Source organism: Motacilla alba, chromosome 9 (assembly GCF_015832195.1).
Source record: "Motacilla alba alba isolate MOTALB_02 chromosome 9, Motacilla_alba_V1.0_pri, whole genome shotgun sequence".
Taxonomy (NCBI): Eukaryota; Metazoa; Chordata; class Aves; order Passeriformes; family Motacillidae; genus Motacilla; species Motacilla alba.
Genome location: NC_052024.1, coordinates 15,309,053 through 15,328,984, shown reverse-complemented (window position 1 = coordinate 15,328,984; position 19,932 = coordinate 15,309,053). Strand labels below are relative to the sequence as shown.

Here is a 19,932-nt window from a genome sequence, read left to right as displayed (position 1 = left end):
TGAGCAGGGCCAGGAGCTGGACTCTATGATCCTTGTGGTTCCTTCCAACTCAGCAGGTTTGTGATTCCATGCAACCCTTCTGACTGCAGATGAAGTCACAGCTGTCAGTCTGGGGGTTTTGAGTAGCAAAATAATTGATTTTGATCCCTCAAGGGATCTCTGGATGTCATCTGGGCCAACCACTTCCTCATACCAGCGTGCACTTTGAATTTCAGTCAGGTCTTCTGGAGGATCCCATGGAAGTTTGATTGAAGCTGTTAAAGCCAGAATGAAATATTACCAGACTACATTCTTTGAGGAATAATTCATCAGTGCTCTAACTAGGTTTCTTTTTCCTTTAATTCCTCTGATTACATTAGTGATGTCCCATAGCAGGAAATAGGTAAATGGTCTCAGTCCTGTTTAACTGAAGAAGTGTCTTTGGTTTCATTTACGCATTTATTTTACTTTGAGGGAATTGGGATGAAGATACAAAACCGTGCCTTATCCAGGCAATCAAAATAAACTATGAATCTGAGAGGCAGATTTGAACTTGCTCCAGCTGATGCCTGCTGTGAAAGACTACAGTAAAGCATTAGGAGCTGTGCATAAACCATGTAAAATGGGTGCAAGCAAAGAAACCTGATCTTGAGGAGGTATTTGCCACAAGAACTTGAAGTCCACCTGTGTCGAGTTTGCCTAGGGTCAGGAAGGCAGTCAGTGGAGGGTGATGGTGTTTTCCTTTCCTCTTCATCACCTCTCAAAGTCTCGTGGTGGCTCAGTTGACTCTTAGAGCTTCACTGCTCACTGGTGGTAGAGGTCACACCAGCACTTTGCACAGGATTCCCAGTGCTCAGAGTTGTTCCTGAGACTTCATGATGAAGGTCAGGACTCAATTCATGATGAAGGTCAGGACTCAATTTGCTGCTGAGGGGGTTTGAGGGAGGAGCATTATTGGGCTGGTTAATATTGCAGGAGTAAAATTCAGTTAGAGATGTTGTGCAGATCAGCAATGATTAAGGGAGTTCCCAAGGACTCCTAATTCCCCAAATCACATAATTTGCCATATGATGTAAAATTGATGAGAATAAGTAGTACCATATGGGAAAAGCATCCCAGGAGAGCTTGTGCTGAGTTCGTAAGTACCTATGGCACTTCCTATGTTTGGTTAAAGACCTCTAATAAGACCTGAATTTTGACATTATACCCTGTTTTGAAGGCCAGAAGAAGTACAAGAGCATGGCTAGAGAGTACGTGCCATAAATGAAGAAATAAATTCATTTAACATTCAGAGGGGAACAGTGCCAAGAAAAACAAGGAGCTTTGGGAGTTTGTAAAGAGCAATATCTCTGGTCAGCCTCAGTCACTGCATTTGACTAATTAGAAGACTGGAGGTGAAAAGGACAAAGCCAAGACCTGTATTCTAGCAGGGCATTTGAGGTTTGCAGTTTGGGGAATTTCAGGCAGAAAAATGAAGACAAATCAGCTTATAGGAGAGACATCCAGACATGCAGATTGCAGCTCTAACAGAAAGGGACAATGGGTGGCATGATTTTTGCATTGTGAAGGATGCCCCCTTCGTTTAGTTCTAGAGCTGTTCTTTAAAATTCATTTGGAAGGTGATGCAAAGTCAGAGCTTTTCTCTTGGAGTTCTTTTACTTGGATGGGAGAGAAGAGAGAGTGGGGAGGATGCAGTTTGCATTTCTACACTTAGAGACAAACTTGAGTTGTCATGGGAAGGTGATGCTTGTATTGCGTATCAGAGAACAGCCCCAACACAACTTTCAGTTGCATCTACTGTCAACAAACAAGGTCCTAATTCTCTGTATCTTGTCAATCTCTTGGCCTTAGGAGTAATGGTTCACTGTGCATGGGTGATAGTAAGACAGAACATCATAGACCTACATCAAGCCAGTGAATTTAGGAAGCGTGGGATGGAAGACAGAGCAGACAGTCTGTAAGCACAGACGGTTGTTGCTCATTTTTTGTTCAATACTGTTGCTACCCGCTACGAAGCATTAGCTTAATTAACTCAGGGACAAAATCTTCTGTCTTGGCGAAGTCCATCAACATCCAAGGAGTATTTGGTCCATGTTACAAATATTAAAATGAAATGCAGATTTATTTGGGTACAGTCTAATCACAGAAAAGCCAGCCTATGTCAGAGATGAATGTACGTACAATTTCAAAAGTAGACAAATTGGTACTCTACCCTTCCATTGCTTATCACATGTAAGGAGAAATTGACTTGAAACCCTCAGTTTTTTACCTTTGCTTCTCAAAGGTGAATGACATCCTGTAATTAAAAGCAAAACCAAGCTCTTATGCCCACACATTTGAAAAAAGAAAAAGGCAGTGAAAAAACCTTGTCAGGCTGTTATTATTGCATGGTATTATCTGCTATTGATATTCCTGGTCTGACATTTTTAGATAATGTGGTTTCAGCTTGGGATTCGTGGATTCCAGTTCCTCTGCTGTAGTGTATTCTTTCATGGTTAGAATTTTCTGAACTTACAGCATTAAGATTGTCCTAATGATAGAACCAGAGCACACTGTTTGCCTTATTTATGCAGTGTGATTTCACTCTTCGCTCTTAATGCTATTTATCATGGTTAGTCTGGTCTTATCCTCTGCCTCCAAAAGTAGGTGATGACTAATGCTTCCAAGGAAGCAAGGATAACAGAACCTCAGGCGTCCACAGCTGATTTCAGGTTTTTGTTTTTGATATTATTCATCATTTTACCTCTTCTATTTTAAGTGACTATTCTTAAAAATGGTCTTATGCCATCAGCCACCATTTCAGGAAAGGTAGCTGGGAAATTGAAGGGAGTTCAGAGTGAACAAACATGAAAGAATCAAGAGAAATCTGCCCTTTACGAGGAGTTTAATTGATACTTAATTTAAATGTTTTGGTTTGATTTAAGCAATGATCTGGCTGCATTCTGAAAGGATCTATGTATGGAAGAGAGGCAAGTCTGTAATGCAGATGACAGGAGCATAACAAAATGCAATGGTTGAAAATGGATCTAGCTAAATTTTAAGCCAGACATAAAGGAGAAGCTGTGATTATGGTGCTTAATTTTTTGTTCAAACAATTTACCTAATGCTTTGTTGGGTTCTCCAGCACTTGCATTGTTTCAGTTGAGGCTACATATGCTTTATAACAAATAATCTTTAGCTCAGCAGAAGCTTTGCAGAGTGGTAGTTTGGGATGGTTCAGGGTAAGTCAAGATGATCAATGAGAGGCTTTCACAGCAGTGACACAGAGAAGATTTAAGGGATTTTCTGGGGGGGATGAGGCAGTGAATTTTGGGAAGGGGATGTTGCCAGAGTGGTCAGTGAGTAAGGAGTCACAGAAAAAGCTTGTAGCAGTCAGATCAGCAGTGGAGCTGTGAGCTACAGCTGACCGAGGGTGGCAGGCGGACGTGCAGACGGCTTCAGCCAAGGCAGAGGTGTGGCACTGCCAGAGGAGAGAGAGGTGACTGTCCCTCTGGGAGGATTCCCAGGGACATGGGCTCTGCTGGCAAGGGTTTTTCCAGCCTTGCTGAGTTAACTGTTGCGTGGCTGGATCTACTGAGGTTTGCCAGGAAAAGCGATGAATGCAAACAGTGCCTGACAAATTACTTGCTTGGAGCAGAAGTGTGGGGGCAGCTATAGATTTAATCTGTACATTAATGTTCCAGTGAAAAATAACTTTTAATGGAAGAAGGTAGCTCAAAAGTGAAATGTGTCTTTGCTGGCTGTGTGGCTGGCTAGCCAGAAAAGCACTTCTGTTACCTATTGGGTGTTCCTCTCCAAGTGCAGGCACCACAATGGCACTCAGGCAGTGACATGGGTAAGAGTAAGTTTAGAGTAAGGGAAATAGTTAGGCCCAAGTTTTCCTGTGCTGTTTTGGTTACTTGTGCAAATCATAATTGTTCTGCTCCAAAGAAGCTTCTGATGGAAAACCAGGCAATATTGCAGGGTGGCTGAGAGAGAGAGAGCGCTGGTGGCTTTGTCTGAGTTAGCCAGGGTGCTCCACCATGGAGAAGTCTGCTGAAAGGTGAGCTGTGCTTGTCTGCAAGCCACTGTCCCTTACATTTTTCCTTGCTTTTGGCTTTTTACCAGCCAAAATGGAGGGAAAATAATAGCAAGCCCAGAAGCTGGGCTTCAGCTTTTAAAAATAAATTAATTCATTTTCTTTTTCTGTGATCTTGAAGAGTAGTTAGGCTAAATTCAATTGAGGCTGGGGAGCTGGGGCTGGAACAGATGAGGAAAAGGGAACTTGCTGAAAACACTGTCAGGGCACAGATAGCAAAAATGAGTGGCAGTAAATGCATAACAGAAATTGAGATGAGGAGAAAGAGGAAGAGAAAAAGCTAACAGGGAAACAATTAGAAAATACCACTATGGCCAAAACAAAGGCATTAGAGGTTAGCTGGGAGGGAGCTGTGTGCCAGCTTACAGTCAGCAGCTGAGTTACAGCACTGTGATCTCCCTGCTCCCAAGCTGTCCATAGGAGCAGTCTGCTTTCTAAGCTTGTTTGTTGAAATTCTCTCATTGTCTCCAATGTAGCCAGTGCTGTGCAACCTGGCTACTGAAGCAGATATTCTTGGTTTGTGCATCACACAACCCATCCCTGTCATCAGCCTAGCAGACCGTGATAGTTCAGTGGGACCAAGGCATGCTGCCTGGGGGTGGTTAAGGAACATTCCGGAACAAGAATGGTAAAAATCCCATTACTGACCAGATTATCTTCTTTAGCTTTGAATCAGCATGGAGGTAATGTCCAGGGTCTGAAGGTGCTTCATTGTAGCAGGAGGCTCTTTCATGTTAGATGTCAAGCCAGAGGCTGAAAACCTGTCAGAATTAAACTCCAGGATGCTTTTAGCAATGGGTAAGGTGCAGTCATCTTTGGATGTAATAACTCTGCAGAGTGCAGGCTCGTCCTGTTTAGCTCTTAAGGCTGACTGCCCTCATTGCTTTCTGCTCTTAAGACCTAGATAGTTGTCTGAGTTTTATTGCTGCTTTTACAGTTTCAAAGGATGTAGGAGGAGGAGGCAGCAGTGTAGGTGATTCTTACTGCTGGAGTGGCAGTCATTTTCCAGGTCCATAGGGGCTGCTGTTGGTGATGGGAAGTGCCAGGCGGTGGGACCGTGGTTTGTGTGCCCTCACCCCCACCCGTTGGGACTGGTTTCCTCTCCTGCCGTGTGGGGAGGACCTGCCTTTCACTTCTTGCTTTCAGAATGATGCTCTGCCATCTTACTGCGGGTTGGATCAGAGCAGGCCTGTGAAGGGGAAAAGCCATGTCCTTGCAGCTCAGCCTTGGATACATCTCCGGGCTGCTCCTGCCATGCTCCGGTCTGCCTCATTTCTAGGCAGCTCCAGTGTCTTCCTTTCACTGGTATTGCATGCCTAGTGCAGCAGGTTCACTTACTAGTGGTAGGAATTGTGAAACCACTGAGCACATTGAGCAGTCAGACTGCATGGCCAGGAAGACACAGAAATGTTGGGACTGATGTTTGGCACTTGCCAGTTCCTCTCTCACACAAGGAGTGATGCAGGTGGAAGATGACCAAAACTTGTCACCTCCTGGTGTTGGGTCAGACATTGGGGCTTAAAGTAGAAATTACTCCTCAAGCAGGAAATTGTTTTTTGAAGTAAATTTATTGGTTGGAATAGGCACACTTATGTATCTATCAGTTTTAAGTCATTGCTCTTAGCTGGATGTGCTCACCTTGCACTACCATGTGGAGACCTCGATCCTATCTCTGGCACTGATCCTTTTCCATGAGGAAATCAAATCTTTGCTGATTGGGTCACAGGTGCCTGCTGGTTCTGGTAGCCTTAAGGGGTTCTGACACCAAAGCAGTGCATGGGCAGAAGCAACAGGGTGCCCAAGAGCTGCAAAATTAGTGTTGACTTTTGTCTGTGTGAGATCTTCATTTCTCCATCAAATCTCAAATCCAGCTCCATAGGACCCTCTGATGGTACAGTAGGACTATCATGGCTACCCAGCGAGTGTGGTTTGTGTGTGGTGAAAAGCACTTGTTCACTGGAATTAACAGGATTTTTATGGGCAACGTTTTCAGCAGCATCTGAACCCAGTTCTCAAAAGTGATGTAGGCTTTTAAGAGGCCAAAGCCAAGATTTTCATAAATAAGTAATGATTTGGGCTGCCTCTGTTTTTTGTTACACAAGTCTAAAAGGAGCCTGGTTGTCAGGGGTTGTGAGATTCTGGCATTTATTCAAAATTGACATGCTTTTAAAATGTTTTAAGCTGGGCATTCAGAAATGGAGGCATCAAGAATGATTAGCTACTTTTGAAATCTGTTTTCTTAAAAGTCTGAATGAAAATCACTGGGGCATGGGGTCCTAAATGACATGTGAAAAAGTGCTAAAAGTGTATTTTGAAGTGTGTATGCCTATCTGTGACTAGACTTGTCCCCAGAGCACCTGCACTATTGTACATTAATGTACTCAAAAAGACCTAGCAGGGAAAGGCAAATACATCACTACTGTGCTGAAGGCAGGGTGGGATTGATGGGCTGCTTCAGGGTATCAGCCTGTCTCTACTCTGGTTTGAAGAGGAAAAGAGCAATGGTTTTTGCAGGTACCAACAATAACCTGATCAGTAATTCTGACCTGCTGGGGAGAGAAAGACAAATATGCATCGAAAGTCCTATACATTAGAAACAACATATTTAAAGTTAAACATGCACCAGTTAAACATGTTTTGAAGAGTTTTGTAGGATTGATTTCACAAACCAGAAAAGCAGTAGGATTGCAGCTGTTATTCCCCCAGCCTAAATTCTTAATGTGTGTGTGACTCTCTTTGTGTCTCGTCAGACCTGAAGCATGTCCCACCCATCCTGGCTGCCACCCAAGAGTACCAACGAGCCTGTTGGCCACGTTACTGCAAGGATGGAGACCACACACACCTTTGGGACTCCCAGCATCTCCGTGTCCACCCAGCAGACCCCAAAGAAGTTTGCGCCTGTGGTCGCCCCCAAACCAAAGTACAACCCGTACAAGCAACCAGGAGGGGATGGTGAGTATTTATTTTCTAGGAAGGAACCACACCTGCCTCGTTCAGAGGAACTGACTGCTCACACAGGCTGTTCTTGATTTGCTCTTCATTGGTGAGTTTGTGAGAGCCTCCCTTTTTCAGGTCATTCAAATCAAGAAGGATGTGAAGGTATCTCTTCTCCTTGCTCTGGTTAGCTACCCTCCTGAGAAGTGCAGGGCTGGGAGAGGACATGAGGACAGATCTTTCTCAGTTCTAGTTGAAAGCAGATGTCCCATGTCCAGGACAGGTACTTTTCAAGGGGTTTTGCTTGTTTGGTCCCTGCTGGCAAGTGATGATTGGCAAGCTCAAACAACCCTTTTCAGTATTGGTATTTTCACCCCAGCACAGGGGAATGCTTTACAAACAAGGGGTTGATCTGTGGAATATAATTGGGGGTGGTAGTGAATAAATTTGGCCAGTGAGTCTGGAAGTGTTTTCTCTCCAGTCTGCTGGATGGATTGTTTTAGTTTTAGTTCAGTTTAGTTCTTTCCCTCTGCTATGGAACACTCTTGAATATGAAATAATTGGGAATTTATTTAGATGACCATTGCAATACTCTCTGGAGCTGTTATGTCAGCAAAACAGATGCCTGCCAGTCACTGTGTGTCAGCCTTCCTCTACTTCTTGCTGTGAAAGTCCTCCTCTCTGGATGTAGTTGAGCAGCAAGGATGGGATTTGGGTTCCTGGCTTTTGGACACATGGAGGGGAGTGAGTTTCCAGGAGCAGGAGTGCATGGCTGGGAGCACCTCTGGAACTTGCAGCTGGAAACCTGCAAGTTGGAGCACCTGGGATGCCCCTGGCTGACAGTGGAGAGTTTGTGATGGAACTGCAGCAGAAACAAGTGAAGGCCAAGAATTTTAGGAGAAAGTGGTAGCTGTTTTGGCAGAGCATGACATTTCTATTCCTGGTGATTTACTGTAGATAGAAATGGGGGGAAGTTCTTCCCCTCCTCCTCTCCACCCTTTCTCCAAAGAAAAGCTCAGCTGTATTCAAGAAAATGGCCAAACCAGCTTTTGTATTTGGTTTGGGATGCTCTACATTGTTCCTTCACCGCTTTTTCCTCTTTTATGTTGAGTACAATAAGATAAATATCACCTGTATATTTTTTCCTCTTTCTGCTTTATCTTTTGAAAGCATACACGTTTTCAGGAACACTACAGAGTAATGGAAAAGAGAAAGAAAAACAAAGCAGCATATTAAATCTTACACTTGACTGATTTTCTAAAGTTAAGGACATTTTATAGGAAAGTTGGAAAAGCCTGATGAGTGTTTTGGGTATTTTTTGTCTGCTGCTCTAACTTTGGAGAATTCAGAACAAAAAAAGAAAATGTGTTGGAGGGGGAAAAGCAAAGTCATATGCACCTGTTCTGCTGCCTTCCATAACAAAATTTAGTGAGAAATAGGAAGAGAAAGACATTTGGAATTTAAAAAGTAAAAAAATAATCCATTTCTGAAATGCAAAGAAAATGTCACCTTCAAGTCACATGGAAATTCTTATTTTTCTAATTCTCTTGCAATTGAAAATAATAATGGAATAAGGCCCCTTTTTTTCCTAGGAAATCTGTTCTTGATCAGTCAGGAGTTTTTGCGTGAAAAAGGTCAGCATGTCTTAATTGTCAGTGTTTTAGTGATTGTAGGTCTAATTGTATGTGACTCAGGAACATTATCACCTTCTAAAAGAATCCTGTGTTTCTTGCCATTTGTGGAAGGCAAACATTTCCCATGTCACCCAGAGTTCCTGTCCTGCGAGCAGTCAGGCATCGCTGGGTCTGCTGGAAACCAGGGGACATTCAGGAGCTCCCAGGGGGCTTTGTCAGTGCCATTCCTTTGCCTTGTCTGACACTGGGCTTTTAGAGATCCCATCATTATCTGACAGGCCTGGAAGAGCTAAGGGTTGGCCAAGACCTGGTCAGAGGTAGGGCTTAGTGATGTGACAACATGCCTGCAGCTTTAGCTAATCCACTTCCAGAAGGTGACACGCTGCTGGTTGCTGTCAGCAGCCCGTGCAAAGCCATTACCATCCATATATAACCCTGAGAACATGAGGCTTCTGGGATCTGGCAGGTGAGGGTTGGGGGGGGCAGTGAGAAATAGTTAGCCCAATGTTCTTCATTCACTTGCTATGGCTCCCTTCTCTCTTCCAGGCTCCCTAATTGTTTTTTCAATGACCTCCCTGATTTCTGCAGCAATAGTTCAGCCTGGGAGAAGGCTTCAGGCCCCACTGGTTCCCTGCTTACAGGGCACTGCCATTTTGCCTCAGTTTGTCCTCTGTTGGACACAGGTCTTTCCCACCTGCTTAGCTGTGAGTCTGTAGGTAGGGGAGCTGCAGCATCCCCTCAAACCCCAGTGTGTTTTCATCCCTCCTACCCGGCCAGAGCTGCTTATCTGGAGGCACGTGGGCTTCCCATGTATCCTTCTGCTGGAGACGAGTGGGAGCAACAGCCCTGCTCTTGGGGAAGGGCTATCCTGCTGCTGTTATTGGTCAAAAAGTGGCTGTGCTCACCACAGCCTTGGCTGCCCCAGCAGTGTCACTGGAATTGGCTCCCTGCAGCCTTTGTAATATCTGGAATCTCTCTGGGAGACTGGCAAATTCTGTTCCTGGTAATTTCTTCAGCTCATTGCTGTTAGTGTTTAGGAATGTGCATCCTCTGGCCTTGTGGTTCTTATTGTTGTTTTGTAGGTGTGTTGCTTGTACGTAGAGGGTCTGTCAAGCTGATCACATTTATGGTTTTATTTCTTGATCATATTGGAAGCAGAGGGGAAAGACACTGTAGTGAAAGACTGTGGAGCAGGTGCCGTGTGTACCCCCCTCTCCCTCCCATCTCCTACCAAAGCATTTCCTCAGTCTCACCTTGACTTCAATTTTATTTTTATTTCTTGATACCTGCACAAAACTCAGCCAGAAGGTGCTGATTAAAAGCTGCTTAATGGAACTTTAACAGAAGGTTATAAATGGTTACATGACTGAAACAAAGTGAAATGGCAACAGCCAGCAGTTTATAAACCAGGAACATTTTACTGTGATTTGAGGCACTCAAGGCATGTGTTCAGACCACTGAAGTAGCAATTTTCCTGGTGCTGCCAGCCCCCCTCTGTGCTGTTTGCCATGCTGAGATGCTGCAGCTTGTTTCACACCAGATTTATCCACTCATCAAAGCAGAGGGCATGTCTTGCTCTGGCAGGGATCTGCCTGGGGGCCCCTGGGTATGACTGCAGTAGTGGTAGAAGTAATGATCATAATGGTAATCATCATCAGTAAGGCCCGAGCCCTGCTTAGCATTCTGCACAGGTCTCTGCCATGCAGGCAGCCCAAGAGGCAGGCGCAGCCTGTTTGTGTAGGTCCTTCCAGCGCCTGCTGTGGTCTGGGCTGTGTTTCTGGAGGATTTAGTGCTGCCACTCCCCGCTGTGACGCTTTGCAGGGGATTAACCTTGCCTGATCCTGGGAGGTATGAGCACCACAGTTCCTGGAAGTGCTGGTGCTCATCATCTTACAGAACTCTTTATTTACCCCACAGAGAGGAGAGGAGAGCTGTTGGAGAAGATGTTTATCTACAGGGTGAGCAATTGTGAATTGGCAGGAAGTGTAGCTGCTGAGGAATTAGGCTGGAAATCAAAATTAAATGTCCAGACATCTGAGCAGTAGCTCTAAAAGTTTAACTGGGGTCAGGGGTAGTCTTTGGATGGAGCCAGACGTGTCTGAAGTTTGAGAGCATCTTCTCTTCACGCTGAGGGAAGATGAGTCCTGAGATGGATGAGGCATCAAACAGCCATGGGTCCTCACAGTCTGCTTCTTATATATTTAGCTTCTTTCTCCATGCTCATGTCTTTGGTATTGCCTGCCCCCTCCCTCCTTTCCTCAGCAGATGCTGTCCAGCAGTGTACACAATGGGTTTTGTCCTACACCAAAAATCTCTTAAAGAAACTAAGATCTGTTTTTCTGAGGAGTTGGTATTAATTTTGTTTTATTTAAAAGCAGTGGATAGCCCATCATTTAAAGTGTTCAAGGTCAGGCTGGATAGGGCTTTGAGCAACCTGATTTAGTGAAAGATATCCCAGCTGATGGCAGGGGTGTTGGATTGTATTATTTTTCAAGGTTTTTCCAATCCAAACCTTTCTGTGGTTGCCCTTCCTTCTTTCCCTGCCCCTTACTTCTCTCTTGCTCTCCGGCTTTTAGACTTAAATTGGTATTTCAGCATCTTCAACAGAGCTGGAGCCTTAGGGAAACACTGCCACACAGCTGTTCCCATCTATGCTGGGCTCAGGAAGATAGAAAGGATTTATAGCTTGCAGATGAAGCAAATTCCATCTTTGCCTTAGTTCCAGAAAATGGGGCCTCACCCTGCAGGGCAGACTGAGGAGGTGTCTGGTGTGGGGTGAGATTGGGGATAGCTGATCTGCTGGCTTAGTGCCTGCTACTGTGGGGCTGGTGCTGCTGGGGTTGCACTGGGGGTTGTAAGGCCAGAACTGGGGGCTTGAGAAATGTGTAAAATCTGTTGTCAGTCACAGGTACTCAGAAGAGCCTGAGTCAGGGCCACTAGATGTCTTGGGAGCAGCGAGTGACAAACTTTGCAGCATGAGTTACCTTTTGGTTTGGATCCTTTTGGTTTGAATCTTGTTTTGGTAACCACAAAAGTTCTTTCCCTCCCTTGCCTCCAAGTAAAGCTCTGCAAGTCCAGCAGAAACACGACTGTGCTGAAACAGGTGGAGCACAGTGGTGAGCTGGGGAGGCTCAGCTGGGTTGCAGGGCTGGGCTTTCCAGTCCAGCATTTGTGAGCACTAGTGCAACTCCCTGGGGATTGAATATACCTGCTCTGCCACTGTGTGCAGTCACTTGAAGGATTATTTCATGGTGGTAGGGAAGAAAATGAGTCCATCCTTGCCTACCAGGAGGTGTCAGATCATTGAATGGCTCCCAGGAGGTCTCCTGCTCCTGCAAAGATGATTCTTTCCACTCCCTAAAAACCAAATCTGTCCTGTTCTTGCAATGTCTCTTGTTCGTATGAACAGGACCATGTGTTTGTCTCAAGCTGCCTGAGACAGACTGAGATGCTGCAGTGCCAGCCCTGGTTAGAAAAGGATGTGGAGCAACATCCCTCACAGGGCAGTCACTCAGTGGGGCTGCCCAAAGCTTGGAGGTGCTTCTCTGTCACACTCTGGGGCTTTCAGGGCATGCTTTACAAAATTAACCATGTTAGTTTATGTTGTTGGGTACTTCTAAATTCCTTGGTGGATATAGTATCTGCAGAAACACTTAATATGGAACTAAACGAAGGGATGAGACTCAAAGCAAGCTCCTCCTTTCTCCTTCCTTTCCTTGGGCACCTTTCAGATACAGTGAACAGCAGGTCTCATGTGAAGGCCTTTGAGTGTTTAATTGCCTTTTTAAAAAACCATCTCCTTTCATTTACCTTGGTTGGAGGAGTGGGCAAATGACTCATGAGACAAGGCAAATGAGCAGGACCAGCTCCAGGGCAAGGCTATGCCATGGACACCAGTGTGTGTTCTTGAACCCAGCTGATCCAGGTTTCCCAGAGCTTGACTCTCTGTGCCCTCCTCTTCTTCATGGGTGTGGAGGCTTTTGAGTGCTGGTGAGTTATGTTCTGCTATATCTGTAGGGGACTGGGGGCATGAACTGTCAGGCTGTTTGTTGTTTTGCTGTTGTGTTTTGTTTTGTTTTTTTTTTTTTTTCCAGGCAGATATACCTAGTGGGTTTTGTTTACAGCAGCTGCTATCAGTAGCTCTGTCTTAATTTTTGATGCTTGGGTATGGATTTATTGGACTAGACACCCTGTGCTATAGCTGTGCTGTTCCCTGCTCTGCAGTCTTTGATAGTTCATGGAAGCCAACAAGGTCCAGAGTCTATTCATTATTTGTATTGAGAGCTCTGAAAGAATAAATTCAGGCTGACCTGAAAGATTCTTTCTGTTTTTTTCTTTTTTCTTTTTTTTTTTCCCTGGTTGCCTGTGCTGGTTCTGTTCCATAGCAGGAGGAATTCTCACTTGTGGAAGGGCTGTGTGGGCTGAGAGGCAGAGGGGTGTTATACCTGCTCCTTGAAGTATCTCAGAAGCTTCTGCAGTGCTATGCTGGTTGTTGGAGGAAGGCTGGGGTGCAGGCACAGTGAGCTGTCTCATCCATGCCCCTGTGGTGGTTTTGTGTGTGCATGGTTCAACACTAACATCAGATAATGCAATTGTCCAGAACTGGACAGCTAGCGGGAGCTGGCTCTCTTGCATGTGTTAGGAGTTATGCCTGTGGACCATTGCTATGCCCAGATGAGGCATGGGAACACGTTGTTACTCTGAATTGAGTCCTGGGAGTACCAGAGTATTTGCAGTGGGATCTGCTGGTCACTCTCTTGTTCCTCTTATCTGCCACTAGCTGAAAAAAAAATCATTGATGCTTCATGGGGCAGGCAGTGTCTCAGTGGTGGGACAAAAAGATAGGCTGAGAAGTGCTCTTAACACTTTTCTGGTTCCATCAGTTGCAATGGATGATGTGGTCCCATCTCTCACAGCACTGAGCTCATGGCGTTGAAAAATGTGGTGTGAATAAAGAGGTGACCTTACTGTTGCAAGTCATCCTGACTGGGCCTGACCACAGCCTTCATTTTAGTGCTTGTTTCTTAGAAAAAGCTTTTTTAAAGTGCATATTATGAACTTCTAAAGTCTTTCTTAATCCTTCTCTCATTATTCTATGTGTTTCTTGTGCTGAATGAGATGCAGCAGATGAAGCAATACTTTATTCATTGGCGTTAGAACTGCATCATCCACAGGCTCTTACAAAATGCAGCTGGTGAAAATGATCTTGGAACTCCAGGCCTCTTTGTGGTGGGCTTGCTACCTTCACACAAGAGCATTGAAAGCACAAACAAAGCCCCTGAACACTGCAGAATGAGTGGGAAGGTGGGGATCCCTAGCTGTGAACCAGTTTGGAGCACCCTTTTGGAAGTGTCCATTGATTTCTCTGGAAGCACATCCTCTCTCCTGTTGGTTAAGAACCGAGTGAAACCAGTTGGAAATGAATGGTGGTTCTCATTTGTATAAAACTGGATTTAAACTGCTCCAAGCAAGCTGTTCCATGTTGAAGAGGGATGAGACCAAGCTGGTGCCTTTGTGCCTGGGCAGCATTGCTCCACCCAATAACTTGTGAGTTACAGGCATAGGGATTTTTGCCCAGTTGTCCCCAGCACAGTGACCAGTGTCAGGACCTGTGAGTCTCACCAGTGGGAATAAACTGGCTGTGTGGGGCCTTCTGTCTTGTTAGCATTCATCCCAAAAGTTGTTTTGTTTGATAACAGTGTCTGCATCTGCCTTTTTTTCTTTTTTTTTTTTCCTTTTTGCCAGAGACAAATCCATAGAACTGTGTCTTGATGTTGCCCTCAGGATGAGCATTTTCTTTTTTGAAATACCACCTCAGGGAAAGGCCCTGGGAAGAATGCAGCATAAAACAAGGGCATAAAAACTGTTATTGAACTAGTATACTTATCTGTAGTTCACAAAATGTCAAGTCAAGCCACCAGGTTTTATTAAGTATTCTGACCATGTTTTGTTAGAATTACAAATATTAAATTTTCACAGGCTCTGGAACACATTGCCTCTTATTTGGGAACTACTTGAAGTAGTATCTAGCCTTGGGTTTCATTCTGGTGAGTGAGCTTATATTTTCTCAGTTATTTGGTATCATAAAGCAAACATTGCACTTCTCAGCAGGTAGATTCTTAATTTTTTTTTCTACCTTGACTATTTTTTTCTCATTTTCTTTCTTCTGTCTGTCTGTTCTTCCAAGATACTATATTTAATTTTTCCACTTCATTATTTCAAACATCAAATAGTGATTCATCTTAGCAGTGGCCTGTTCTGTGAACCACAATAGTGTGGGTAGAATAAAGAAAACGGGCAAAAAAGGGAAGGGAAAAAGAGAAAGAGAAGACATTTCTGACACGCTGAAATGGAAGTGAAGTATCGTTTAATGACTTGAATTGCAAACTTCTGTCATCAACCATATCAAACCTTCTGGTAAACTGATAATGTTTGTTCTGTATGTAGTTTTACAGGGCTGTGGTGCCCAGTCAAAGCAAGAGAGCAATGCTAATGCAGAAATAGCTTGAATTCAAGCAGGCAGCACTTGTCCCTTTTATTTTAATCTGAAATATTAACATCCTCCAGATGCTAGTCTGTTAAATAATAGCAATTGTTATACGATAGTTAACAGTCTAGTAATTTTTTTTTCTCCTCTTCACACAATGCTGCTGTTCTACTCACTGGAAACTAGCTATTAGAGTAAAGGATTATATGTATGCTTTTCCTTTTCTCTGCCTAATGCTTTTTTATTTTTGCCAGGCTGAGTCCTGCTAAATCAGAGCAACCAGTAAATGTCTATTGGATTATATTACAGGTTGGTGTAATAAAAGGTTGGAAGAATGAATGAGCAACTCTTGAAGCCACAGAAGCTGTACTTGTGGCCAAAGAGCAGGCATTTCTAGCAGTGAATCCTACACAATTACAATTTGGACTAAATATACAAGGCCTGAAATGTTTGTTGCTAAGCAAAGCATGTTTAGATGGACTTGGCACAGGAATTGAGGGTCTGTGAGCAGGACTGAGAATCCTGTGGCACTGCTTTGCCTGGCGGGGGTGGATTTTGTAGGAGATGAGGAGGGATCTGCTCTAGATCCCAATAAGCAGAAAGTTTCCTACTATCTGAAAATTCCCCTTCTGACTTCTTCTTTAACCAGCACGCACACTGCAAAGTCAAAGCTGTGGAAGAAAGTGCAGGAATGCTCCAGGGGCTTAATTGGGGATTTACCCAAACTATTTGAGGATCTGAAGTGCAGAAGACTCGTATATCTCGTCCAAGTCTTAATTCCTGTGATGACAATGACTAAGGAAAGGTTTTGGTTTCATCTAGATATGACCCAAATCATAAAGCCAAGCCTGCTGTTAAGGGCTGGTGGGTAGAAATTGCACTGTCATGACAGCTGGCATTTGTTGTGCCAAGCATTGAATTTATGGGAAATGACATGGGGATGAGTAAGGAACCTGTGCTCTGGGTCATCTCTGTTACAAAGCCCACTTGAGAAGTTTTATCAACTGCTGTTTCTTAATACTCTGCACTGTCTGTGGTGTGAGGGTGTGCCCAGGGATCCTGCCCCTGGAATTGTCCTGAGTGAGCCAGTGGGAGGAGAGGAGGCCCTCAAGAGTATGAAAATAGTACCAAAACAGTGTGGGTAAGCACAGTCTTTTGAAAGTAGGTTAAATAGAAGAAAGTATAGAAGTTTGAAATTTATGTTATAAAAAGTGAATGTGATGAGGGTTGAATTCCTACTAAGTGGAGACTAATAGTCTCTGAGGTTGGTGGCCCCATTCTTAGAAAACCAGTTCTTTGGTTCTCAACAAAATCAACTGTCTTCAACTTTTTGCCCCATGTACCCCTCAGTACAAGATCTCAATTTGTGCTCCAAATTTCCTATCTCCTCCACTGGCTCCATCCCCTATTCTTTTTTGCAGAGGATACACTGCCAGGCTTCAGCTGCTTCTGCATGAGCTGGGAGCCTGTTGGGCATCCCACTAGCTTCTTTGGGACCACTGGACACCTACAGCTAGATCTATTTCCAGCTGCTTTCCTTATCCAGAACAATCCTTTGCAGGACCAGCTCACCTCTTAGCCCCTCAAGTGTCACAGACAGCTTTACAAAATGCTGTCAGACCCTTCAAGGGAATGTTCTGACCCAAACTGTGCTGTGTATTTGCGAAGTTTCTTTTTCAAGAAGCTGAAAAGGAGTAATCATTGTTCCTAGGCCACTTCTTCGGAAGGGTAAGAAAAGGAAAGTTGCTCAGGGAGGATGCAGTAACACCATTCTGGCTGTCAGACAGTGAAGCACAGGAGGTAAAAGTCAGTTCTTCTCCCTTCCCAGTTCTGTGATTTAAAATGTTTGAACGTGTACTTCAGAAGCTGGGGAAGTAAAAGCCCCCAGTTGTGCCTGGAGACTCTCCAAAGGCCATGGCGAGCGAAGGGGCTGCGGAGTGTTAATACAGTCCATCATTTTGTAACAAGCCCGATGTTCTTGTATGAGCCGTGTCAGGCTGTTGTCTGCACGCTGTCTTTGCTGATCACAGTAATCGGGTCATAAGAGAGGGAGAAGTAATAGCGCGTCTCTTAGCAACCAGCCCCAGGAGAAAGAGAAAATTACTCAAACAGACTATCCAGCCAGGGAAGTAGAAAGATGAAATTTTCTGAAAGTCTGTTGGAAAGTGCTCAGGGACATAATTCTTTTATGTGTGAGATCCTTACAGGCTGGATCCAATGGTATCAGACGCTGTTTTTTTTCTTGTTGTCTTTCTGGTAAACTTTTATTTTTAATTGGCCTAAGGAAAAAAAAAAAAAAAGGGGTGAATTCCGTGAAACAGACACATTTTGAAAACATGAGGGACAGATTTTTGTGTTTTTGACAATGCCAAGGAGGAGGGATGGAGGGGAGGTCAGTGTGTCTCGGGCAGGAGACGAGGGGAGCCTCTTATCTCTGCGCGAGTGCTTTGAATGCTTCCCATGTCACTGTGAGCCAAAGCATGTTGCTGTATCTGCCAACGCTGCAGTGGCATGTGCAAAACAAACTTGTTGGGTCTCCATTGCATTGCACAGGGTGTCGTGTCTCATGAGTGTCACAGACTGTGAGCTGTGACGATTGACAGCTTGGCAGAGAGCTGCACCCGACCTGCCCTCCCGGTGGCTGAGAGGCCAGGCAGAGCAGGTAGTGCTTGAGTTCCTGCCAGCAGCCTTTTTCTCATTATCCTGGCTTTTTGTCCTCATCTAAGCTACTGGTTTGTGTAAGACATGTAGGGAAACATCTCTGAGGCCTTCTCAAGGACCATTTGGTCAACATTGACCCCAGGTCTCAGAGGGAGGGCAGTGGTAGGAGCAGTCCGGAAGTCACAGTAATAAATTGAAGCATTTGCAGCTTGTGTGTGGGATGGGGACAAGTATGTGTGCTTGTATGTTACATTTTCAAAAATTTCTTTTTCATTCCAAAAGTTGTACTTCTGTGGAGAGCTGGTCTGCAAACTCCCCAATGGGGTATGCTGGCTGCTTAGGGAAGGGGACCTGGCCTGTCATGGTCTGCCCACCCTTGCTAAGCAAGACCATAAATTTGTGTGTGTTTAATGGAGAGAAAGTGAAATACTCTAAAATGGTTGTGAGTGCCCAGTTTTGTGGTTGCATCCTCAAAACTATTGTGGGGACAAAATCTTTCTGAAAGCTTGGCTTAGTCCCTGGCTTTGAGGAGACCTAAGGGCACTGTTGCATGTGTGGAGGGGAGCAGGCACTGATCCAGCTACTAGTTCATGCCCTTCCTCTGCTTTTGTGTGCTCTGTGATACCAGGGCATGTCTAGCTTATGCAGGGGGACCAGCTCACTTCTGCAGGTGATAATTTGACTATCAGTAACAGATCTACTTGCAGATTCATGTGGTTTACTGAAGGGTACAGCCATTCTCCCAAATTGGGATCCTGGACAGTTGGGTAAAAGGTTTGGGCTGATCTGGACTGCTGTGGCTGAGTTGCTGTTGGTACCTGGGTTCATTCAAGTCTTGCTAAAGAGCTTTGGAAACAAGGCTGACTTCAATGTCTTATTCTGGAAATAATCTGTAGAAGAGAGGAGAAAAACCCCAACCTTGCAGCTGCACAGAATATCTTAGGAGCAACATCTACTACTGTCAGAGAAAAGTGAGATAAGGAACACTGTTAATTGTGACTTCTTCCAAGAAAATCATAGACACTGCTGCTTTGCTGTCTTGTCATAAAGAAGGACGACTTTTTTCCTTAAAAGTTTAGTAATTTAAGAATTCCCTTGCTATTTTTGTGAGTACCAGTAAGTGATGTTCCCTGGAAATTTTCCCCCAACTCTATAAATACCACCCCAGGGCTTACAGAAGTGACTCAGTTTGGGAAGTCAACACCAAGCACTTCCCCAGCACAGCTTGGCAGCCCCCCAGCCAGAGCACACAACTTCTTCAAAACTGCTAATTGGTTGTTAATCTGCAGTACAGTTGGGCTTCTTCTTGAAAACTGAATTCCTGTTGCTCCTTCTGACCTTCCTGTCATGTTAGAGATGATGGCAGAAGGGGCGGAAGAGGCTGAAGCACAGTTTGAGTCTGGAAAGTTGTAATTGGTATTTTGAGGTGCCACCTTTTCTCTGGATAACAAGCTCATCGAATGACCCCAACTGACAGATAGATGAAATGCTTCTAATTGCCATGTCTCACTGTCCTGGGACCAAGATTATCTCACAGACCTTGCTTTTGTAATTGGGTCCTTTCTTCCTTCCCATTACACTTTTGACATCACTTTTGTACCAGCTGGGCTCGAATAGAGCCATTTGTAATTCTTTGTGTGGTGCCCAAGGAGAAATAGAACCTGGCTTACTGAATTAATTCTGCAGGCATAGGGGGAAAATTACACTGGGAGCTCAGGTCTGACACAGCTGTCTTACGTAACAATTACTTTATAAAGACAAGAGGCAATGCATGAGGGAAGTGTGAGTTGGGTAAAATCACAGCTGGTCTGTATCTCCTCTGGTGTCACCATGGACAGGATACCATGCAGTTGTACCACATAATGCATGAAGCATTGCAGTATCTTCCTCGTCTTCTGCTTAGTCCATTCAGTGCCTTAGATTTGAATTGAATTCACAATTGATCTGTTCTTGTTAACCCGTTCCTGCCCACAGTGATCCTGCAGAGTCTGACACTGTAACCCTTTTCTACAGCCGAAAAATCGGTTGTATTTGTAACAGGAGAATACTCGACCAACTTCTCTTGGTGCATCAGGTGCTCAGCCTGTGTGTGTGTGAAAATGGTACACAGGCCCTCAAGAGGGAGAGATGACCTTGTGGCAGCAAGGGCTGGTGGATCT

General features: G+C 44.5%; 1 protein-coding gene across 26 annotated transcripts in view; it reads left to right on the top strand.

Moving 5' to 3' along the window:
* LOC119704331 (LIM domain containing preferred translocation partner in lipoma) overlaps positions 1 to 19,932 on the top strand; it is a 330,317-nt gene that overhangs the window by 112,208 nt on the left and 198,177 nt on the right. For all 26 annotated transcript variants that reach the window (XM_038145382.1, XM_038145377.1, XM_038145361.1 and 23 more), the window contains one exon: positions 6,808 to 7,009. In XM_038145382.1, the coding sequence (XP_038001310.1) occupies positions 6,817 to 7,009 (193 nt within the window). In that variant the 5' untranslated portion in view covers positions 6,808 to 6,816. The remainder of the gene's footprint in view (positions 1 to 6,807; positions 7,010 to 19,932) is intronic.